Genomic DNA, 20032 nt, shown 5'->3' with positions numbered 1-20032 from the left:
GAGAAGATCAAGTGGAAAGGCACTGGATAGGGTGTTGGTGTTGGACAGTGCGGTTCATCTATTCCACCAGGGGGCCTATTTGTAGGGAAACAACTAACACCAGGAGGTAGCTCATGGATCCAGGGAAAAAAGGCAAGTATTGAGGAGTTGGGGATCTCAGTGGAGTAGAAAAGTTGGTGTCGTTTAGGGATGGAGTGAGACAGCCCAGAGGATGGGATGCTGTGCTCAGAAGATAGGGATATGAGAATTGACAGGGGCTTGGGAGCTGGCCAAGTCTAAGGTGTTGCCATGGGAGTGAGTGGCTGGGCTGGAAGTGGAGGATTTTGGACTTGAGGACATCAAGGTAGTTTAAAGTTAGGCCACTGGATGGGTCATCCTCCCTCTCACTGTGGAACAATGAAATTGTCTACAGTGATGGCAAGATTTAGAATGGAGAGGATGACTGATATCAAAATCCTTAGACTCGGGCTTTCCTGGTGGCACAGTGGTAGAGAGTCCTCCTGCCAATGCAGAGGACACGGGTTCGTGCCCCGGGCCGGGAAGATCCCACATGCCGCGGGGTGGCTTGGCCCGTGAGCCATGGCCGCTAAGCCCGCGCGTCCGGAGCCTGTGCTCTGCAACGGGAGAGGCCACAACAGTGAGAGGCCCGCGTACCGCAAAAAAAAAAAAAAAAAAATCCTTAGACTCTGAAAAAAGAAGCTAGAAGCTGATAGTGGTGAGAAGGGCTAAACAGTGAAAGATCACTGATACTTCGAGAAAGAGAGATTGTTGCCAGAATGTGGGGAAGTCCCAGTGGCAATAAGGAGCTAGGAGAACACCCATACATCCTCCCTGCTCTGTGGTGTGCTGGACATTCAAGAATGAATAGGGGGCTTCCCTGGTGGCACAGTGATTAAGAATCCGCCTGCCAAATGCAGGGGACGTGGATTCGAGCCCTGGTCCAGGAAGATCCCACGTGCTGCGGAGCATCTAAGTCCCTGCTCCACAACTCCTGAGCCTGCGCTCTAGAGCCCGCGAGCCACAACTACTGAGCCCATGTGCCACAACTACCGATGCACGCCTGGAGCCTGTGCTCCACAACAGGAGAAGCCACTGCACTGAGAAGCCCGCACACCGCAATGAAGACCCAACACAACCAAAAATAAATAAATTAAATAAATACACTTATAAAAAAGCAAAAAAAAAAGAATGAATTGGGCTTGGAGAAGATGATGACGTAGGGAATTTCCTTGAAGTTGAATGGGTCTGAGAAAGCATTATGAAAGAGGTAAGGAGTAAGGCCAGTAGAGAAGGATAGGCCAGGAGTGAAATGAAAAATCTTATTTTCTCCTTAAGAAAAAGCAAAAAACACACATCGCTGTGAGACAGGTAGGACTATAATTTTGAACCCCATTTTAGAGATAAGAGAAAGAGCAAAGAATTGAAAGGCCATGCCCTTGAGTTAGTAAGAGATCCAAGCTTCTCACCTGGGCCTCTTAACATGAGGGCCCCCAGGGCCCTGGAGAGGGATAGCTCCCACCAAGGGCAGCTCCCCTTGCGGGTGGAGCAGGAAGGAGGAGAGGAAGAGTTAAGCTGGCTGCTCTCTGCATCCCTAGGCCACCCGGACGCCCCGCAAGGCCATTGCTTTCGGCAAGCGCTCGCACTCCATGAAGCGGAACCCCAGTGCTCCTGTCACCAAGGCAGGCTGGCTTTTCAAGCAGGTGAGGCCTCCTATTCCATTCTTCCCACTGCATCCCTGCTTTCTCCTCATAGTGCTGTAATGCCTCTGTAGTTATAACAGCCCATGTATATTTTGCTATGTCCCTCCAGGTCCTATTTTGGTATATCTCTGCGAAATCTCCTAATTTAATAAAGGCTCAGAGAGGTTGAGTATCTTCCCAAAGTCTCACAGAGAAATTAGTGTTATATTTGGGAATTCAGCCAGGTCTCCTGATGGGCAGATGCAATGACTTTGAAATATGCTGTCATCAACCCTATCAGAGCAACCCAGTGGCTCAGTCAGCAGGGCCCTCTTGCTATGAAGGGAGGGGGATGTCTCCTCTACGTCTAGGGGTCCAGTTCTCCTCGTTGACCTGGCCATTATCCCTGCCGGACCTTCTGCTCACTCTTTCTGGCTCATCGCTGCACTGTTTATCTTCCCTGGGGGAGACACTGAGGCCCAGAATGACAGAGGTGGAAGGTCACAGGCAATAATGTAATGTCATTCCCTGCCTCTGACGGCTCTTGGGGGTTGCTGCCACTTGTTAGTCGCAGAGCTGCAAACAGAGGCAGGATGTCCTTATAATGAGTGCAGCACTCTTTCCACTGCACACACCCACCTCCCCAGGCCCAGGTCACAGACTATCCTGTCTATTCCCCACTTCTCCTGCAGGCCAGCTCCGGGGTTAAGCAGTGGAATAAGCGCTGGTTCGTCCTGGTGGATCGCTGCCTCTTCTACTATAAAGGTGAGCTTGCGCCTGGCACTGGCAGGGGCTGTGGGAAGCCAGGGCCCCCTCTTTCTCATTCTGCCCTGTCACAGGGCTCGGTTTCTGATGGATGTTGGGGGTGGGGGGGCACGTATCCCCCCAGTGGTCTCCGGCACCAGTGGCACGTGACAGGGGATAAAGACAAAGCTCGCATTCACTCACTCATTTCACATTCGGCAATATTTACTGAGTGCCTACGAGATTTCAGGCAGAGTTCTAGGCCCTGGTGGGTGGTGTGGTGGATGAACAAGACAGTCAGATGACAGAGGGTGAAGTCCGGGGGAGGGCGTGGGTGGGAAAAGAAAAGGAGGAAGAAGACGAGGGTCCCTGGTCATCACTAGCAGGTCACCTGCTAATTGGACCTTGTATGTTGAGCTTCCCCCATCCCACTGGAATGTATGATCCGATCTGTGTAGGCAGGATTTGGGGGTCAGTTTTGTTCACTGCTGTATCCACAGCACTGAAAACAGCACCTGGCACATAGTAGGTGCTCAATGAATGTGGAGTAAATGATTATCCCCCAGCTTCTGCCCCCTTTGCCCACCCCAACACCCACTCCCTTTCCTCCCCCACAGAAAGGAGGGCAAAACTCTTATAACTTTGGTGCAGCAGCCTCTAGGAAGTTATTTTTAAAGTATGTACAGCAACAATATGTCAAGGAGGGCAGGGAGGAACTAGTGAGGGTTGATGACAGTGACGGTTCTGTCACACTGATGCCGTGCAACGAGGCCTGGGCGCTGAGGAGAGGATAAAATGATCTAGCAGCAAGAGTGGCTGTTTCCTTTTCCTCCATGCCCTGGGAATGGCAGATCTCTGATTTCTCCAGGTCTCCTGGGAGCAATTCACTGAATCATTAACTTTGGCAAACAAAGGTTGTACCTAGTGACCACCCCCCCCACCCCCCCCACCCCCTACCCCCACCACCCCCCCTTAGAACACTGCTGTTCCTGTGCCCTGAGGCACCTGAATCCCAAGGAGAGAGATCAGGAAGGGGATGCACGTCCAGGGTCTAGTCACAGAGGAAACCCCAAGATTGAGGGAGAAGAATCTGCTCAGGCTAGGCCCCGGGATGTAGGGCCGCGCAGGAGCCAGAGTATAACAGAAGCTGGAGGGAAAACCAGGGTCTCTGCAGGGAAGACACTCTGGGCCTGGTGTGAGGGGAGAACATTAAGAAGCTCTGAACTCAAGCGGCATGGAGATGGAGGGTCACTATGCACTGAGAGGTGCTCTCAGGAGACCCCTAGACACTGGCCTGGACTCAGCCAGGCAGGGGGCCCACCTCCTCCTGCGGATGATGGCCTCTGCCTTCCTGAAGAAGCTCTGGGCTCCCAGCCCTCCTGTCCCTTTAGCTTAGTCCATCCTCTGGGTACCATGCCGAGGTCTGTCCAGGAAACTGGACCTTGTGCAAGTGACGAGTAAGGGGAGAAGGGGAGCTCGTGGAGTCTGTAAGCCCTGTGAGATTTCTTCGGAACCCTAGCTGAGGGTTTTACAGGGTCTCTAGACCCAGGAATAAAGAGCTATGCCAGGGAAGTGGGGAGGGTCTTGCCATGGCCTCATCGTTAGCCCCAACCTCGTGGTTCCCACACGGCACCCCTACCCTTTCGGTCTCCTGCTGATAGCTGGGGGCCTGACCAGCTAATCCCTCAGGCTCCTTTGGAGATTCTGGATGAATTATGCAGCAGCCTGATTGCTCACCTGCTTCTGGGGATCAGAGGGCGGGGGGCCATGCAGGGCCGTGTCTTCTGTGCAGACATGGGGACTGTAAAGGGGAGGGGTCTAGTCAGAAGACAAAGCAAGCTGCCAGGTGCCTAGGAGAACCTTAGAGACAATTGCCCGGAAGGGCCCGAGCCGAAGATGCGAGCGTCCCCTCTACCGTGCCCCATCCCCTTATATCCTGTTCCCTGTGTCGCTGTTGGGATCACCTTGTTTGGAGAGGCGCTGTGGATGGGAGGGAGGTTAAGAATGCTAGAGCTCGCAGAACACTCTACGACATAAATCACAGCAAGGTCCTTTTTGACCCACCTCCTAGAGAAATGGAAATAAAAACAAGAGTAAACAAATGGGACCTAATGAAACTTAAAAGCTTTTGCGCAGCAAAGGAAACCATAAAGAAGACCAAAAGACAACCCTCAGAATGGGAGAAAATATTTGCAAATGAAGCAACTGACAAAGGATTAATCTCCAAAATTTATAAGCAGCTCATGCAGCTTAATAACAAAAAAACAAACAACCCAATCCAAAAATGGGCAGAAGACCTAAATAGACATTTCTCCAAAGAAGATATACAGAGTGCCAACAAACACATGAAAGAATGCTCAACATCACTAATCATGAGAGAAATGCAAATCAAAACTACAATGAGATATCATCTCACACCAGTCAGAATGGCCATCATCAAAAAATCTAGAAACAATAAATGCTGGAGAGGGTGTGGAGAAAAGGGAACACTCTTGCACTGCTGGTGGGAATGTAAATTGATACAGCCACTGTGGAGAACAGTATGGAGGTTCCTTAAAAAGCTACAAATAGAACTACCATATGACCCAGCAATCCCACTACTGGGCATATACCCTGAGAAAACCATAATTCAAAAAGAATCATGTACCAAAATGTTCATTGCAGCTCTATTTACAATAGCCCAGAGATGGAAACAACCTAAGTGTCCATCATCGGATGAATGGATAAAGCAGATGTGGCACATATATACAATGGAATATTACTCAGCCATAAAAAGAGACGAAATTGAGCTATTTGTAATGAGGTGGATAGACCTAGAGTCTGTCATACAGAGTGAAGTAAGTCAGAAAGAGAGAGACAAATACCGTATGCTAACACATATAAATGGAATTTAAGAAGAAAAAATGTCATGAAAAACCTAGGGGTGAAACAGGAATAAAGACACAGACCTACTAGAGAATGGACTTGAGGCTATGGGGAGGGGGAAGGGTAAACGGTGACAAAGCAATAAAGAGGCATGGACATATATACACTACCAAACGTAAGGTAGATAGCTAGTGGGAAGCAGCCGCATAGCACAGGGAGATCAGCTCGGGGCTTTGTGACCGCCTGGAGGGGTGGGATAGGGTGGGTGGGAGGGAGGGAGACGCAAGCGGGAAGTGATATGGGAATATATGTATATATATAACTGATTCATTTTGTTGTGAAGCTGAAACTAACATACCATTGTAAAGCAATTATACTCCAATAAAGATGTTAAAAAAAAAAGAATGCTAGAGCTCGAAAGTCAGACTTCTTGGGTTAAAGACTAATCCACCACTTTCTACTTAAGTAACCTTGGACAAGTTATTTAATCGTTCTGTGTCTCAATCTCCTTACCTATAAAATGGAGATCATGAGTACCCATTCATAGGATTGTTGGGCAGGTTAAATCCATTAAGCCTTTAACTTAGAACAGTGCCTGACATATAGCAAGCGCTCCAAAATGTTGGCTCTTCTGTGCTTGTTTGCTTCCATACTGGAATGTGAGCTCCCCAAGGGTGGGCACTACTACTCGCATTCACCTCTACAGTCCCCAAGTCTAGAACAGTGCCTGTAGGACTGCCACGCTTCCCAGCTCCAGGGAGTGTGCCTCTCGCTGTGCAGAGCACGCCCTGTGTGATTGTGTGATGGCCCCGAGTGCCTAACGAATAGTAGACGAGTAACAGATATTTGCTGGTATTTATCCGAATAGGGCTGACACACTCCCCTCCCCTCCCCCCCCCGCACACATATATCTCACTTGTGCCTCTATTTCCTTTGACAGACGAGAAGGAGGAGAGCGTCCTGGGCAGCATCCCCCTCCTGAGCTTCCGGGTGGCTGCGGTGCAGCCCTCAGACAACATCAGCCGAAAACATACCTTTAAGGTCAGTTGGCCTTCCTCTCCCAGGTCAGGTAGGGGCGGGAGGCCGGCTCTTCTAGAGCATATAAGAATGAAACAGGATCAAGAGCCACCTCCTCAGGAACCCCAAGTGGTAGTACTGGGGGGAGCAGGCAGCGGTCCCTGGGCTCAGTGCAGGCTGTTGTGAGGCTGTGCCGGGACCCCTTCCTCTTCTCTCCCCAGGGTGGGCCTGTAGAGATGAGCTTCAGTGGTACCACAGTCTTTCCTGGGGGAGAATTAGTTATGTGCTGAGGCCATGGACCCTCTGCCCGGTGGCCTGGCACCTAGGAAATCCCTCACAGCAGAGGCAGGAACTGTGGCCGGGTGGGTTTCTAAGATCCATTCTGGAAAGTCTTCCTCCCCACTTTGGGCCCAGGGAACTAGACCCCCAGTCAAACTTACTCAAAGGGTCTCAGATGTAAGTTGTTCACTACTATTCAGTGTACGGCGCGTTCGCACCGGCCCATGCAAGGGCCCTCAATTTGTCATTTGTCCCCACTTTCCTTCTTATCCCTTTGCCCTTCAGCCCTGCTGCCTGCACCCTGTCCCCTCTCCAGCCCTTGTCATGGGCCAGCACCCTAGTATTTTTGCCACCTTGTAAAATGGGTTTTGTACACCTGTGTTTTTTAGTTGCCATAAACGACATGCTCTAATTTAAAAAAAAAAAAAAAATCTTTGCAGAAAGTTAGGAATTGAGTTTCGTTATAATTGAAAGCTACAGACCTCACAGAGACACAGTTTGAGGGAATAAGGGCCCAGGGAGATGGCCTCACCTGCAGTGCTCAGGGCCACTGCTCGGAACCCCTGGGGGATCTACCCATCAAAGACGGGACTGCAGCTGTCTCATCCTAGGCCAGTGTTTTTCCACATTTAAAAATTCACGGCCCATTAAAAACAATGAAAATTCCATGCCCTTTTTGTATTTTGTGATGCAAAGATCATAGGTTCTTTTTCATTTTCCAAATATAAAATTATGATATCAACCATGCATCTTCTTAGTACAAAGCCCTCTCTCCCCCAGTTGAGAATTGCTGTCCAAGACCCTGAAAACCCACAGGTTACTACTCGAGGGCAGCATCTGAGTTCCTGGGGCCCCAGAGACTCTGCCCTTTCTGTCCTTCAGCTCTGGTCACCTGGCCACAGAGAGGTGGGCAGACACATAATGCTGCTCCGGGGAACAAAGAGGGACTTCTTAGGCACATAATTAGTTTCGAGCCTCCAAGGGTCCTGTCTGCAGAATGAATAATCAATAAAACAGTGGCTCCAGGGAGCCGGATTTTAGCTGGGGAAATAGGAACAGGCTGTTTAACCAACAACAAACAGGCCTGCTCTACACAGACACACACACACCCCCACACAGTCAGACAGCCTGTCTTACCCTTCCCCTCCAGACCTGTGTGCGTGCGCGCGCGCGCGCGCGCGCGCACGCGCACACACACACACACACACACACACACACACACACTCCAGCTCGGGAGCTCTGCCGGCAGCCCCGTTAGAACAACGTCCCAGTGACTGACACACCCCTCCATAAACCCCAGATCTCTGTGCCCATCAGCCCCTCTCCTCCTTCCCTTTTCCCTGAGGAGTGCACTGCCTCTTTAAAACCCAACTCGGAGGGCTGTGCTCAGTGGCCCACAAAAGGTTCGGATTGTGGCTATTCAGTGGCCTTTCCCCAGGGAAGGGAGGGGAGATGAGACAGATGGGAGGCTTGTCCTGCTGCGGCCACCAAGCGAAACCCTCAGATGGCCAGTAATGAGCCAGCACTGTTCCCACCCAGCCTGCTGCTGAATGGCCTTCCTCTATCCCTGCACAGCCCCGTGGGGGCTCTGTGGGCTCGTCCATGGGGGCACCTCCCTCAATTCTCTGGTCCCCTTTCATGCTTCCAGGCTGGTGCCCCCTCCTGGCTCCCCATCAATCACCCTGTCTTTTCCCAGGCCCTCTGCCTTCTCCTGTCACAGCTGTTGTTCCCATGCCTTTGCTCTCTCCTTGTTTCCCCATGGGTATGTTTTGTCCTCCAGCTTGACCGTGAGCTCTTCGAGTGCTAAGAGCATGTCTTTGCTTTCCCTGTGACTGGTGCCCAGAGCAGAGCTCTGCACACACAGGATGCTCACTGGACGCTTAGCAAAGTAATTATTTGCTGCCACTCCTACCAGCCCTGGACACACCCACTCGTCCCACCTGTGTGTCTCTCCCCTCTACAATAACCCTGTGTTCTCCACCCCAGAGGGCTTGCCTGGGCCCCTGCTCTCCATTTCCCTGTGCAGTTTCGACCCCCAGATCCCTCTTTAAAACTTCACTGGCTTTTCGTCAGCACCTCCCTGTCTCTGCCTACCTGCTGGGCAGCCCTGCTGGAGGGTGGGGACTGGCCGGATCCAGAGGAAGGAGGCCCATCTCTGTCCTTAGAGAAGTAGGATGCCCCCTCACTGGGTAATGGCTCCTGTGCAAAGACACGTGCTGGGGAAGGTGCTGAGGAAAAGTGAAGGTCCGGCTGGGAAAGCACTCGAAGGGTGTGGATTTGACACTGTTGCTTAGGAGAACCCTGGGGCTTGGTCAGAGGAGCCCTGTCTTCTCTCCTTCCAACCCCCAGAGACCCAGGATTTAGCACCCAAGGGGTCATAGGCCAAAGTGAAGTTCACATCTGAGACTCTTAAACACTTTGGGATCTCTCATGTTGAATGGGATGAACAAGGCTAGCTGCTTTTTCTGGGAGATTGGTCTCACCTAGGAAGTGTTCTGAGACCCCAGAAAGGATCTAGCACTGGAGCGTCTTTTCCTCTTGGACCCTCCCCATCAAACAGATGCATCAGTTAAGGCCAGAGCAAAATCTCGAGTTGTTTACAGTTGCAGGGCTGGTCGGGAACAGAGCTAGGATTAGCACTGGGCTGCCTGCCCTGCCTTCTCTCCTCGAGCAACCCAGGTTTGCCGGGTGCACGCTGTCCACCCCCACTCCTGGTGGGCTGACCTGAGCCTTGCTGGGTGCCGTGGTCCCAGTGGTGACACTGAGTAGAAGGGGCTAGTCTGAATAGCTCCCCACTTCCCTCTGTTCCTCGACATTCCTGTCACATCTCCTGTCTCTCCTTCTGGTGTTCGGTTGACCTGTTCTCTGCTTCTCCTCCTTCTGGCCGCGTGAGGACCCCTCCTCTGGACAGGAGCTCGCTTCTGGGTTACCGCCTGCTGCGCCTGCTTGCAGCCGCCAACTAGGTAGCGTGCTCTGACCGTCTGTGCATGCCCCCCGTGTGCCCGCGCTGTCCCGCTGCGCGGAAGAGAGTGCCAGCTTCTCAGAGGCTGAGCTGGGGCCGAGACTGGCATGTGGTTGGGGTAGGGGGGCATCTCTCCCGGGCACGGGGTAACTGCCCTTCAAAGCAAGCATGGAATTTGATGGGAGAGCGGGCAAGGTAATTGTCCCTCAGGTGGGGCAGGTCAGCTTACCTGCCTGTTGGGCTGCCTAGTGGTGTCCAGAGAGCTAGTCGAGGCAGATACGTGGGTGCCAGCTGGGGCACTTGGGACAGCTGGGGGCCTCCTCACATTGCCCCGAGCTCCGTATGGGGCGAAGAGCTGCAGGTCAGGGGAATGACCTGCCTGACCACCTGCCCTGTGGGCATGGGTGTATTCTCCCCACAGGTGACTGTGTGCTGGGTGGACGAGGCTGGGGACAGTTCCACGCACTGCCTCTCCCCACAGGCTGAGCACGCCGGGGTCCGCACCTACTTCTTCAGTGCCGAGAGCCCCGAGGAGCAGGAGGCCTGGATCCAGGCCATGGGGGAGGCTGCCCGAGTACAGATCCCCCCAGCCCAGAAGTCAGCGCCCCAAGCTGCACGTCACAAGTGAGTGCCGGGGACCGGGCATAGGTGTGAGGACTGCTATTAGAGAGAGAGGAGGAGTGAAGAGGTGCCCATCTCTGTGCCCTTGCTGAGCCCAGCACGTGGACTTGAACCTCTGAGAACATGTGAACCAACTCCTTGCCTCCCAGCAGGGAGGCTGGCTAAGTGAATTCGGAGCCTGTAGTCTCTTTTCCCCTGGGCAGCTCCTCCTCTTCTCTCTGAGCTGGTGGAGGCCAAGAGAGAAGCCAGGTTCCATGCGGGCCTGGCCAGGAGCCAAAGACCAGGGTCATTCACTCGTTTTGTTATGCACACAGCCTTTGTGGGACTCAGGTTTGAATCCCAACTTGAACACTTGCCCACTGTGTGACCTAAGTGTAAGTTACTTAACCCCTGACCCTCAGAGACGATAATTATAATCCTACCTCGTAGGGTTGTTGTGAGGACTCAATAGTATGGGTAAAATGACTGACATGCAGCGAGCACTCAGCACGTGACGCTCCTGTCACTTCACCCCGTCATCGCCCGCAGTCTCAGCACCTGTCTGTACTTGAACTGGGCATTGAGTCTTAAGTTAGATGTTAGCAGGGATCCAGCAGAAGGAAGTTTTACAGTATAGACTCCAAGTCCGTGTACCTGTCTTGAAAACGTTTACCAAGCAGTGTCTCAACAAGGATGCTTGACTATGTTGAATTGGGGAAGGTGTAGCGAAAACATTGTCATGAGATTCCATCTTTGCTTTGACCAAGGGGTGGAATTCCAGAACTTCACTCCTTCTTTTGGTAAATATTTACTGTAGATAGAAATGTGTATAGGGTGCTAGGAAAACAAGGTAGGAAAAGTCTGACAAGCTCCTACCTCATGGAGCTTATACTCTCATAGAAAGTCCTAGAAGATGCTTGTTCGGGAGGGGAACTAGCTTCTCTCTATGCCTGTGAAGTTGGAGGCAACGGCTTCAGCCCCTGGTGCGCCTGCCATGTTTGATCTCACACAGTCCTACCCAGCCTGCCAACGAGGAGCCCAAGACTCGTGGAAGTTAAGTAACTTTCTAAAGGAGAGAGGGCTGACCTGTCACAAACCTCTGTAGCTGAGACATCAAGGATGGTTCCGATTATGCGTAGTGTGTAGTGCACACCAAGTGACGGGGGCTGGATCAGGAACAGACTACAGGAGACATCTAGTCTGGGTGAGGTTAGTCTTGGCCATAGCTAGGAGGCTGGACTCAAGGAGTTTCAGCAGAAGGGAGCGGAGGGTGACACACGAGGAGGAGACCAGCAGGGCAAGACGAGCACATGTGCACAGGCAAGCTTGGATTACGCTTTATAATTGCCCAGGCTGGAGCAAGTCTATAAAATGGTAGGATTTAGGGAACAGAACTGGAATTCATTGAACCCTGTTTACATCACTGCCTTCCTGTCCATCCTTCTCCACTCCTCTTCTTCCCAGTTTCCCCCCACCTGAACTCCACGCTGGGCTGGAGTCCCTTACAACATCTCCCTTGGCATCCCACAGCCACGAGAAGCCAGACTCTGAGAACATCCCACCCAGCAAACACCACCACCAACCCCCCCAAAACAGCCTTCCCAAGCCTGAACCAGAGGCCAAGACCCGAGGAGAGGGTGATGGCCGAGGCTGCGAGAAGGTGGAGAGGAGGCCTGAGAGGCCTGACGTCAAGAGCGAGCCTCTGGTGAAAGCCAATGGTGTCCACGCTGGACCAGAACCAGCCTCAGACCCGGGCAGCCCTTACCCTGAGGGCCCAAGGGTCCCAGGAGGTGGGGAGCGGCCCACCCAGCCCAACGGCTGGCAGTATAGCTCCCCAAGCCGGCCGGGGAGCACAGCTTTCCCACCTCAGGACTCAGAAAGTGGGGGGCAACGGCGGAGCTTCCCCCCACGTGCCAACCCCGACAAAATCGCCCAGCGCAAGAGCTCCATGAACCAGCTTCAGCAGTGGGTGAACCTGCGCCGAGGGGTGCCCCCTCCTGAAGATCTTCGGAGGTGAGGCCTGGTGGGGTGGGGTGGAGTGGGGATGGCGTTCCGGCTGGGGGCTGGGGCTGGGGGAGTGACAGGGAGGCACCCTCTGTTGGAAACCTTCTGGAAGCCAGGCTGAATTGGGAAACCAAGAAAACCCCAGGATTCCCTGCTTGCCCAGATGCTTACTAACCCCATGGTTCCCTCTGTAGAGTTTGCCCCCTGCCCCTGATTCTTGCTGTCTCTGCCTACTTCAGAGGAAGGGACAGAGCACCCAGTGCCTCCCACAGGACGCTGGGCGGCCTGAAGCATGCAGGCAGTCGCAGCGAGGGGCCTTTAAAGCTGTCCAGCCAGACGTCCGTCCATGCTTCCCACCCTTGCACAGCGTCCAGTGTCTCTACCAACGCGAGACTCACTAACTGCCAAGGCAGCTCACTGCGTCTTTGAAGCTCTAACTGTTTGCAAGCCATTATTTATAAGCAGTTTTTTAAAAAGAAAACCGTTGCCACTCATTGGCCCTAGTTCTTCCCAATAGACCGATTTACTTCTTTATCCAGTGACTGGCTCTCAAATATTTGAAGACATTTACTGGACCTGATTGTGTTCATCAGGGCAAGGGGGGCTGCCGCTCCTTCCCTGGGGGTCTGGGAGGGCAGCTCACTGTGGTGGTCTGCCCTGCCCTGGGGAGAGCACCTCACTAGGGTTGAGTCCCAGGAACGGACTGGTTGGCTCCTTGACAGGATCATAAAATCAGCGAAGGCATCCCTTTGTCCCTCCTCCGTTGTCCCCCTCCAGGTGCCTGGTACACTCTAGTGTTCTCTCTGCTCTCAGCCTCTCTGGAAAGAATCTGATAAATTGGTTCATGCTGAGATAGAGATGGCTAATAAGGCTTAAAGTTTCTCCCCAGGGAGACAAAGAGACAAAGATGGAAGCTCTGAATGGTGAAATTTCTGGCCTCAGGGAACTGGTTGAGGGGGAGAGCTTTGAGGACAGGTCTTTCCTTGCACTTCTGGAAACAAGCCTCCGTGCCTGGGCAGTGGGCGCCCCCTTATGCTTGCAAGGTCAGCCTAGGGCACCATTCACCTCATCAAACCCCACTCTAGGCTGGAGGACGAGGAGGAGGGGCTGGGGCACGGGCAGGTGGCTGGGGGCGTGCCCATTTTGTCTGGCTTCCTTACAAAGTCCTCTCTGTCTCAGTCCCTCTAGGTTCTACCCTGTGTCCCGTAGGGTCCCTGAGTATTACAGCCCCTACTCCTCCCAGTACCCTGATGATTACCAGTACTACCCGCCAGGCGTGCGGCCGGATAGCATCTGCTCCATGCCGGCCTACGATCGGATCAGCCCACCCTGGGCCCTGGAGGACAAGCGGCACTCCTTCCGGAATGGAGGCGGCCCCGCCTTCCAGCTGCGTGCGTGGAAGGAGCCTGCCGGCTATGGGCGGCAGGATGGTACCACCTGGATCCCCAGCCCCTCCCGGCAGCCTGTCTATTATGATGAACTGGATGCCGCCTCCGGCTCCCTGCGACGTCTGTCCTTGCAGCCCCGTTCCCACTCTGTGCCCCGCTCGCCAAGCCATGGGTCCTACAGCCGCGCCCGCATTTTCTCCCCCATCCGCTCACCCAGTGCCCGTTTCGAGCGGCTGCCACCTCGCAGTGAGGACATCTATGCTGACCCTGCTGCCTATGTGATGAGGCGATCCATCAGCTCCCCCAAGGTGAGCCACCAGCCTTCCCCTCCTTCCTCAGCCCCTGAGATCCCCCAGAAGCCTAAGACGATCTGCTGAGAAGAGGTGGGGATGCAAGGGCATCTGGGGACATGGGGTCACTGGGCTGTGTCAACAGGACCAGGGATGCTGCCAGGGGAAGCCACTGGCCCTGCGGTTCTGTCCATAAGAGAGCTGCCTTGGGGGATTTGCCTTGCCCCTGAGTAGAAACACTGCTCTCTGTGCCCATCCCCAGACTGTACCAGGAGCCCTAATTCTATATAAGAGGACAGAGAGGGTTCTATCTTTTCAAATCTTGAGGACCTGGACAGATCACTGCAAGGATATTGCAATGGTTAAAGGCTGTCCATTTTAGTTTGAAATCTGCTCCGGGACAGGTTACAAACATCCCTAACCTTGAACTTCAGTTGGTGGGGAAGTCCATATCCCAGCCGGACCCCCTCACCTCTCCAATCCCCTTTCTCTTCCAGTATGATTACCTGGGAGACAGGCGGCCAGTCCCTGCAGGACTGTTCCCCTACAACTACCCACCATCCCCCACGGTCCACGATAAGATGGTACGTCCTCTCCTCCCACTCCACTTCCCCTCAGGACCTCTCCTCCCAGGGCGGGGCCAAACTAGGGCAGACGCAGGGATGCTCTGTGCCCAGTGCCTGGCCCGTCTGGTCTTTAACAGCCTCTGGATACCTCCTCCCTCCGGCCTGGACTCTAACACCAATATAGAGAGTGGTGTCAGTTACCCCTCCTCCTCTGTGACACAGGGCAGAGGAGCAGGGACAAGATCTGGAAGCGTGAAATGTCCCCATTCTCTCAGTCTCAGAACAACTCCTCTCCAGCATGCAGAGGGGCCTGGACAGGGTGCTTAGGCTATGGGCTGGGAGGAAAAGTTAAGCTAGAGCTCCCAGAACAGGCATGATCTTCTAGTCTTCTTACCCCTAAGCGTACTTGCTTCAAGCTTGTCCTTGCCTGGAATGTCACTTTGGGGGAAAGAGACTAGAAGTCGGATTGAGGAAGAAAAGATTTTCCATACTGTGTCTCCTCCTACTTTCACTCCCCTTTCTACTTGTGTCTCTTCCGGGAATTTGTTCTCCTGAGGATTTTGGTCTCCGCCTGGAGAACTCGATGCAGATGCTCCGCCTGGGGAGCTGGGGAAAACCACTGGAACCAACAGGCAGAATCCTTGTCTCCAACGGCCTGTCACTGACCCCTCTCTCTGAGTCTTCTCTGCCGGTGTCCAAACTCTATAGCCAAGACACACAGCAAATGCACCCATCTGGAAACAGTGGGTTTTCCAGAAAACTCAGAAAAAGCTCCAGGAAGTGCTGACTAGATGGCTTCAGTGGTGCTTCCCTCTCCCAGGGCAGGGCCAGGCCGACCCAGGAGCCTCGGAGTGTGTCGCTTCTCTCGCTGGGCTTGTCCAGCAGACAACCTCTGTGGCTGCCCGCACCCTTCCCCCCTCCCTTCCCTAGACTCCTCAAGGCCAGAGAGGCCTCTGTTTGTCGCTGCCCAGCTAACTCTTAACTGCTTTGCTTCCTTTTTATTGTTTTCTTTTGTCCTGTTCCTGTTTGTTTGTGTTGCCGTTGGGCCTCGGGCTCCGGGTAGGATGAACTTTTAGACCTTCAGTTGCAAAGAAACCTAGAGTATTTGGATCAGCAGGTAGGCAGAGCTGGTGCCCCTTACCATCCCCCTGCCCTCCCTTCACGTCTCCCTGCTCCTCCCCGCCTTCTCATCCCCCATCCATTTGACAACCTTTGTTGGCAAAAACCGGGACACAACAAAGTGGCTTATATTTTGGTTTGCACCTTCACACCCCTTCTCTGCAAAGCCCTTTAGGGCAGCTGGGAGTTTCCTGGGGAAAGGAGAATTGTAAATTACCACATGAATAATTAATGTCACAGCCTATTTGTTCGACCCAGATGGAACTGCCCCCAGGGGGCAGGCGGGAATTTGCATTTTTGCTGGATAGAGTTGCAGAGACAGGGAGGAGCTCTGTGCTGGGGCCTAAGAGGCTAAGGATTTAGTTCAGCCTGAATCTGGGAAATTAGCCTATCCTATTCCACAGGTTGTGGTTAAACTCCACATTTTGTAAGCGAAGGACCACAGACCTGCCCTCCACTGATTTTTTAAATTATGGTAATTCGGTATATATGTTAGTTCCTCTGCAAAGTTCTTTTGTATGCATGGCTCATGTTTTCCTGAGAACTCAGTGCTGTAGGCAGAGGGAGTGTCATCAATCCAGTGTTACAGATGAGCACCCTGAAGAGGCAATGACTGTCCCCATGTGATGAAAGCAATCGGCTGCCTGGGCTCTCACCTTTGGCTACCTTGCCTTTTGAGACTAAGGAGGCTGTGATACTGTGTTTAGACAGGCCAGGGGTCAATATGCTGGGCAATTTATATGAGCACATACTCATATTCAGATCTGTGCTACAAATCATGGGGGACCTGGATGTGTACCAGATCCGGGTGGAGGCGGCCTGGGGTGGTGGAAAGAATAATGTTAGTAATAATAATAATAATAGTGGCAGCAGTTACCGTAATGGGATGCTTCCTCCATGCCCTGCACCATTCTAAGCATTTCACAGATCCTAACCTTTATGACAACTCTGCAATGTAGGTATTGTTATTATCCCCGTTTCGTAGGGGATATGATGAAACTAAAGCCCAGAGAGATCAAATAACACGCCAAGGACACACAACCAGTGAACAACAGAGCTTGGATATGACTCTGAGCTTTTGACTCGGTTTACAGCTGAGGAAACATCTAACATGTGAAGAAGCTGGGGTTGAACCTCATCAGGATGACTTTGTGCTCTTAACATTGTAGAGAGAACCATAAACTTGGTATCAGAGGACGTGGCTGCAAATGCTGGTGGTTCTAGTCACAAGCCATGTGACCGTCATCTCACAGGGTCTCTGTGTCTCAGTGAGGTCGTCCTCATGGGAGCCCTTGGGTACTGGGAAGCATGATATACACATTTTAATCAGCACTGATGGCTCCTGGCCCTCAAGAACATTGCATCTTAGTCCCAGAAGGAGCATGTGGTGTTGACACCGTAAGCATTCTAGTCCATGTGGGGATGACTCCCGGCAGGCCCTCCTCCCCCCAGCCCATCCACACTGCTGGCTTTCCAAGCATTCAGTGCAGATGGCAGGGCCCCTTCCTGGGGGCTTCTTCCCTCACAGAGGGGCTGGGGGCTTCAGAAATAACCTTTCAGAGGACCTCTTCCTAGATAAACGATAATACTCTTAAAAGGCAGTCTTGTATGATAAGAAGAGTCCAGAACATAGTCAGACACTGCACTCTAGTTCCAGCTGTGCCATTTACAGGGATTTTTTTTTTTAAACCTTGGTCTCTCTGGGTCTCTGTTTTCTCAATCATGAGACGCACATTGTAGGACCTGCCCTTTCTACCTCACAGAGTTATTGGGAGAGTCGAGTGAGAATGTATATGAGAGCACTTTGGCAGGCCTTGATGAGAGCTAGTGATTGCTACTATGATTATTTTATTGTTCGTTTTCTTCCAAAACTCAAAAATATTAATTGACCACCCTTGACCCCAGTGCTGTGTATAAGGTACTGGGTTAGGTGCTTTCTCACGAAATTTCTCTAACGTTTCGGAGAGACAGAAGGTGGCACACAGGAATCCTCCTAGAGGCAAGGCCCACATGGGCTGAACGATCCTGAAAGCCATAGCATGTGTGGGGGCAGGCCAGGGTGAGAAGACCCCTGCTTCCTCTATTGTTTTAGATCTACTGGTTGGGGAAGGAATGAGATCTGTGGGTGACCAAGAAGAGCCTGGGCCTCCCTTGCCCTCTCAAAGCCTGATGTGTTGGTAGATCTGCCTTGTCCTCCACACATACACATAAACACCACACACAGGACACACAGGTATGACACACAGGCAGCCAACATAAACATACACATACCACATACAAGCACACATACACCACACTGGCACACCCCATACACAACAAACACAATCTCATCCACACACACGCGCACGCACGCACATGCGCGTGCACAGGCTCTAAGAAGATAAGCACTGACTTGAGTTCAGATCCTTACAGAAAATGTGGGTGATATACTGTTGACTTTTAACCATTTTGCAAAGACTCAACCTCATATTACAATTGCTCTTTTAAAAGCCTTTTAAATCACACTTTATATCATAGAAAAAATTCCCAACTGGGCTAAAGAAGTAGCAAAATCAGATCCTAGGAAAGCCTTTTAAAATGCTCTAGAGCCTGTGAATGGGGGTGGAGGGGTGCCCCTCGCCCTGTCTTGTACAGCGCGCAGAAGCAAGGCTGCTTTGGGGCTGCCGCCTAAACAGGGCAAGAGGGAAATAGGTGTGGGTCCAACAAAGATTGGGAAGACAAGGGCAAAAAACGTGGGGGTTCCCTGAACTGTGACCTGAGAAGATCTGCCCTAAGGTGGCTCCGTCCCGTCCCTTACTCACTGCCCCTCCCCAAGAAGCTTTCCCTGCACAACTCCCCTCTGTCTTCTGCTGCCTTCTCCTGGAGATCCATTGAGTTAAAGGGACATGGCCAAGGACACTCCCTAATATGTTTACATTTGACGCTGTCACACTGGAACCAGTGGGGGAAATGATGGCATTCCTGGTTGATTTGGTTGGCTCGTCCTCCCTCCCTCCCTGTCCCTCTCCCTCACCCTTCCTCTCTCTCTTTCGTTTTCATCTGGCAAATAGTCTTTCCCCCTCCATGTTCCTGATGATCCTTGAAGCATAAGGATAACGTGTTGGGAGAGCAGTGTTCCAATCTCTGGTGTCCCTTTAACGTGGCTTACTTGCTTTGGCCTCCTTGCTTGCTCCCTGGCGCCATCCCAGATTGGCATGGATGCTACCAGCCCAGCTCTGGAAACGGTGTTTAGCAATACTTTCTACTCTAGAGCAGAGGTGGGCAGGGTTTGGGAAGAGAGACTGTGCCTTCCCGATGTGACGGCCCATCCAAAGAGCCGGGTCACATTTTCTTTAACGTTGTTTCATTTAGTTCAGATTTGGGGCGATCGGACTTTCCAACTGCCTGTGTGGTCTTTGACCAAACCAGTGTGAGAAATGAGAGCCGGCCCAATGGGATGAGACCCACCACACTCAGGCGCCCTGGGGAGGTGTCACTGGGCTGGGGCCTCTTCAGAGCCACAAGCGAGGGCACAGTGGCCTCCCAGGTCCCTTCTGTGGGCTTTCCTCAAGGGCAACTTCAGTGCGGGTCCTGAGATGGAGTTCATGAGGGGTGAGTGATGGGCAAGGCCAGGCAGAGGATGCTGGAGGCCTCAGGAGGAGCTGTCCTTTCCTGTTTCCTGGAAAGCAAGCACAGGCGGGCGTGGGGAGACATCTCTCTGTGGGTCTGAGTTTGAATCGTCTGTTCCTTCCTCTGCTGCAGATGAGTGAGAGTGAGACTCTCATCAGTATGGTGAACCGCATGGTGGAGAACTCCTCCCCCAGGGCCCAACTCTTCATGCAAGTAAGACCTCTGCCTGGCAGCATGGTCCCTGTCAACACCATTTTTCAGCTGCTTGTGCATGGTCGCGTCCACCCATCAGGGATGAGTCCACTCCGCCTGCTCACCTGCCAGGCCTCATCTCCCAGGCTCAGCCTGGCCTCCCTCCTTTCTTTTCACTGTGTCTCCCCCATTCTTCACGTTCATGGGTGAACCCAGGCCCGTTTCCCAGGCCATCGAAATAGCCCGCACTGACATCTCACGCCATGCAGGGATCGCAGGCTGCTTTTTAGCGTTCAGGACTTCTCTTTCATGTTTGGGTCTTCTTAACAGTTGTTGGGGTGAAGGACACGACGGGTGTGATATGGAACCGTCCAGCGACAGAGTTGTGTAGAATGTGCTCTCGTTGCTGCATGTGTCACCAAGGGCAGGCGCCTTTGCTGGACTCAGAGGCACTTCTGGTTGAGGCACAAGCCCTGGGGCTGGCGTTCCATCTAGTAGGGTGGTCGTTCTCAGATTCTTCCAATGCTCATTCTGTTCTCCCAGGTCTTATCCTTATCAGAACAGCCAGGACTTAACTCTTGTTCTCATGGTTGTTACCAGTAAGCCATTTGGGAGCTACACAGCCCTGGAGCCCCTCTTGGCAGTAGATTTTAGACCTTAGCGGAGAGGAGATACAGAGCACGAGTGAGCAGCATCTCTACCTCCAGAATCAGCCCAG

General features: G+C 52.6%; 1 protein-coding gene across 20 annotated transcripts in view; it reads left to right on the top strand.

Annotated features, from left to right (window-relative positions):
- PLEKHA6 (pleckstrin homology domain containing A6) overlaps window positions 1-20032 on the top strand; it is a 138905-nt gene that overhangs the window by 97908 nt on the left and 20965 nt on the right. For 10 of the 20 annotated variants that reach the window (XM_049696485.1, XM_049696474.1, XM_049696553.1 and 7 more), the window contains 9 exons: window positions 1596-1700; window positions 2372-2444; window positions 6229-6329; window positions 9968-10170; window positions 11677-12159; window positions 13330-13846; window positions 14326-14412; window positions 15458-15511; window positions 19255-19335. In XM_049696485.1, coding sequence (XP_049552442.1) covers window positions 1596-1700; window positions 2372-2444; window positions 6229-6329; window positions 9968-10170; window positions 11677-12159; window positions 13330-13846; window positions 14326-14412; window positions 15458-15511; window positions 19255-19335 — 1704 coding nt within the window. The other 10 variants (XM_049696480.1, XM_049696477.1, XM_049696509.1 and 7 more) reach the window with 7 other exon arrangements.

This window comes from Orcinus orca, chromosome 1 (genome assembly GCF_937001465.1).
Source record: "Orcinus orca chromosome 1, mOrcOrc1.1, whole genome shotgun sequence".
NCBI lineage: Eukaryota > Metazoa > Chordata > Mammalia > Artiodactyla > Delphinidae > Orcinus > Orcinus orca.
Note: the sequence above shows the minus strand (reverse complement) of the source record. Positions and strands in the feature narration are given on the sequence as shown.